General features: G+C 67.2%; 1 protein-coding gene across 1 annotated transcript in view; it reads left to right on the top strand.

The window, feature by feature from the left end:
- Positions 1-838, top strand: part of RGS12 (regulator of G protein signaling 12) — a 120,027-nt gene extending 119,189 nt beyond the window's left edge. The window contains exon 17 of the mRNA XM_008070674.1: positions 612-838. Coding sequence (XP_008068865.1) covers positions 612-838 — 227 coding nt within the window. The remainder of the gene's footprint in view (positions 1-611) is intronic.
- Positions 839-3,248: the final 2,410 nt, after the last annotated feature.

The following is a 3,248-nucleotide window of genomic DNA, read 5'->3' on the forward strand; positions in this document are numbered from 1 at the left end:
GGGTGGGGCGGGGGACAGCTGCGGGGGCTCAGCTGCCGAACAGCCTTGGAAGCGCCTCCCAGGGATGAGGCCTCGGCGGGGCAAGGTGCCCCGAGTGGGTGAGATCCCCAGGTGGTCAGGGCGCAGGCTCGGACCAGGGCGAGCAAAGTGCAGGTGATGACGGTAAGCCGCAGCCCTGGGTGGCCTGTGACAGATGAGGGATCCGAGGGCCAGGGGCTGCACGGTCCTCACACAGCACCCAGCCCTGCGCCCAGCACCCCGGGCCACTCACTGGCTTCTCGGGACCCGCCTCGGGATCTGTGACCTGGTCTCTTGGCCTCCAGACCTCCCACACAGCATGGCACTGTCTACCCAGACTGCCAGGCTGGGCCGTGGGCCAGCAGGGGCTGGTGGCTCGTTTAATGAGAAGGCTTCAAGGCCGCCCTCTATGGAAGCATCTGGAAGCACTGTGGACTTTCCCGGGCACTCGGGGTCACCTGCCTCTGGGCTGGGCTCGGGGCGTCTCACAAGCCCCTCCCGCGGGTGGTGTCGGTGTGAAGGCCGGGGGAGGGGTCCCAGGAGCGCAGGGCCGGGCCAGGCGCATGACAGCTTCTCTCTTCTCCCTGCAACAGGCAGTGGGGCCTGCAGCATCCCAGGCCTCCCGGTCAACAGAATCATCGATGTGGACCTTGTCGCTGGCTCAGCACTTGGGCTGGGGAGCAGCGTCCTGGGGGCGCGGGTGGGCCCCAGGAGGTCTCAGGCTGGCGGGCCCCCAGTGTCAGACCTCCCTGGCCTGAGCCCCGCCCATTGCGGGCCTGCCAAGCCCAAGGCCAGCACACACCACGCGACCTTCGTCTGAACCGCCTGGGCCTGGCCAGCTCATGTGGACTCCTTGGGGGATGGCCAGGACGTGTCCCAAGGGCCTTGGAGGCAAGAAACTGCACGCTGGAAGGACTGGCCTCGGACACTCGCCACGTGGACCGCAGGGCTCTTTGGACCTGGCCGTGATTCCCACACCCAGCCTCTGCCCAATAAAGCATTTCTGAGGACCCAAGTGTTACCTCATGCTGGCAGCTGGGGACGCAGACGCCGCCCTCAGGACACCCTCTTTCACAAAGGAATCCGAGAACGTACGTGGGAGAGCGCTCCAGGGGCAGAAGGCACCCAGCTGATGCCAGGGCGACTTCCAAGAGAGGTAGCTTGGCTCTCAGGCCTGGGGTCAGGACCCCTCCCTGTGCACTCCAGTGGCAGAGAAAACAAAGGTGACCCGACGGCTCCAGCCGCTCTGCAGGGCCCCCCATGGAACCCCTGTCCTACCGACCCCTGGTGGCATCAGCCCCTCTGGCTCCCCACAGGGTGGCCAGGGCTCTTCTGGGAGGTGTGCTCGGCAGGTCACATGGCCTGCAGCTACCAGCAGACCTCCTGCCTGGGCACTGCACCCACTGGGGCTCTTGCTGGCACCGTGGGGACCCTGCTGGCCACTGTGTCTGAGCCCCTGCCCTAGCCTTGTACAGAGGGGTGATCTGGGAGGGCCTCTCGGGGGAGGGACGATCTGAGATGACACCTGGAAGGCAACTAGGCCAGTGCCAAGGCCCTAGGGCTGGAGCAAGTCTGATTACAGGATGGAACCTGGGCGGGAGGGACAGGGCCACACGGGTTGGGTCGGGGTGGACAGAGCCTTGGCCCAGGTGGCCTCAGGTGCGGAGGGGCCTGTCAGCACACCACCCCAGAGACAGCAACGGTCCTGGTGGGCTTGTCAGAGCATCCTAGGGGCCTGGGGGCTCAGCACGGCCTTTGGGTTGTTCTCGCGGTTTCCAGGAGGGGACCCCAATAAGCGTTCCTGGGGGAGGCGTCAGGATGAAAGATGGGCCCAGGACCAGCCGCGTGCCGGGCGCCCACTGTACCCCTGGCGTGCCCACATCCACTGCCGTAGCACCCACTGTGCCCCAGCACCCACTGTGCCAGCTGCTGACTCAGAGAGCCCGTGGCACCTCGGTGGCTGCTCAGAAATTGCAGAAGAGGTCCCTGAGGCGGCTCTGCCCACAGCCCCCAGGTCATGCATGCCGTGCCTGCAGCTCCAGCTGGAGGGTGGTGCCCCAGCGCAGGCCCTTGGGCTTGGCCCAGGGCTGTGCTGGGCCCAGAGATTCCCAGAAACAACCTGCCTGGCCCATGCTCAGGCTGGGGGAGGGGAGGTAGACCTGGCCTGGGCCATCTGGGCGTCGATGGGGGGGGCCTGGGGCTGGGAGGGCTTCCTGGAGGAGGTGCCTGAGCCTGTCCAGGAGAGGCAGGGGCTCTCTGAACATCACCAGGGGCTGCTGGGGGGTTCTGGCCACTCCGAGGGAGGAGAGACAGGCCAGCAAGTGTCCCCATGCCCGGGTCGTTTGTCTGTAGCACTCAGCCCAGTGCGTGACCCCCCTCCTCTCCATGCCTAGCCTTTTGCAAGCCGTGGGGTCGCACCTCACTTCCAGGAGCCCCCGTGCTGCCATCTATGGAATGAATACAGTGCCATCCCCACCTATACTGTCTGTGCTGGGCTGGGCACAGGCCTGGAGCCACTCAAAGGCTGGGCACTCGGTAGAAGTTCTTGTTCTCAGTAGTTCCCAGACAGTAGCCAGCTCTGTGGCGGGCAGGGACTGGAAGCAGGACCAGGGGATCCAGCCCCCAACTTGTCCAAGTTATCCTGGAAGACTTCCCGGTGGAGGCTTCTAAGTGGAGGTCTGGAGACAGATTCAGGACCAGGATCGGCGCAGGCTGAGCCCAGAGTGGGACGGCTGGGCCTCCAGGCAGAGGCAGGGTGAGCCGGACAGCAGGTGCGGGAGCTGGACACGCCGCAGGGACACGTCCTCCCCAGGGCCCGGCCTGCCCGATGTGGCCCGGTGGGGGAGGCGGCCGGGTTAATCATTTCCACGTGGCCTTCACCTCCGCCCTGGTGGCCCCCGCCTCCCGCTTCCCCTCGGCCAGCTCAGAAGGAGTCATGGGGCACCGGGCCTGGGTCCCCGGCCCCTGCCCCCCACCCGGGCTGTGCCCCCTCCTGCTGCTGTTGCTGCTGCCTCCTGGGGCCCAGCCTCGGACCGGTGGGGTGAGCGCTGACCCGCTGCCGGTGGCCGTGGGCGCCCTGGACCCACTCTGGGAGCCTGGGAGGAGGCCAGAGGGGGAGGAGTCCTCACGGGGCAGGGATTGGGGGGCCGGGGCCCCTCGTGGGGGGCGTGGGTGGGGGAGCGGCCTTCGGGGGTGCAGCGGGTGCTGGGGCCCAGGGGCCCGGTCTGAGC

This window comes from Carlito syrichta, unplaced genomic scaffold, assembly GCF_000164805.1.
Source record: "Carlito syrichta isolate Samal-C Ts95f unplaced genomic scaffold, Tarsius_syrichta-2.0.1 Scaffold313910, whole genome shotgun sequence".
NCBI lineage: Eukaryota > Metazoa > Chordata > Mammalia > Primates > Tarsiidae > Carlito > Carlito syrichta.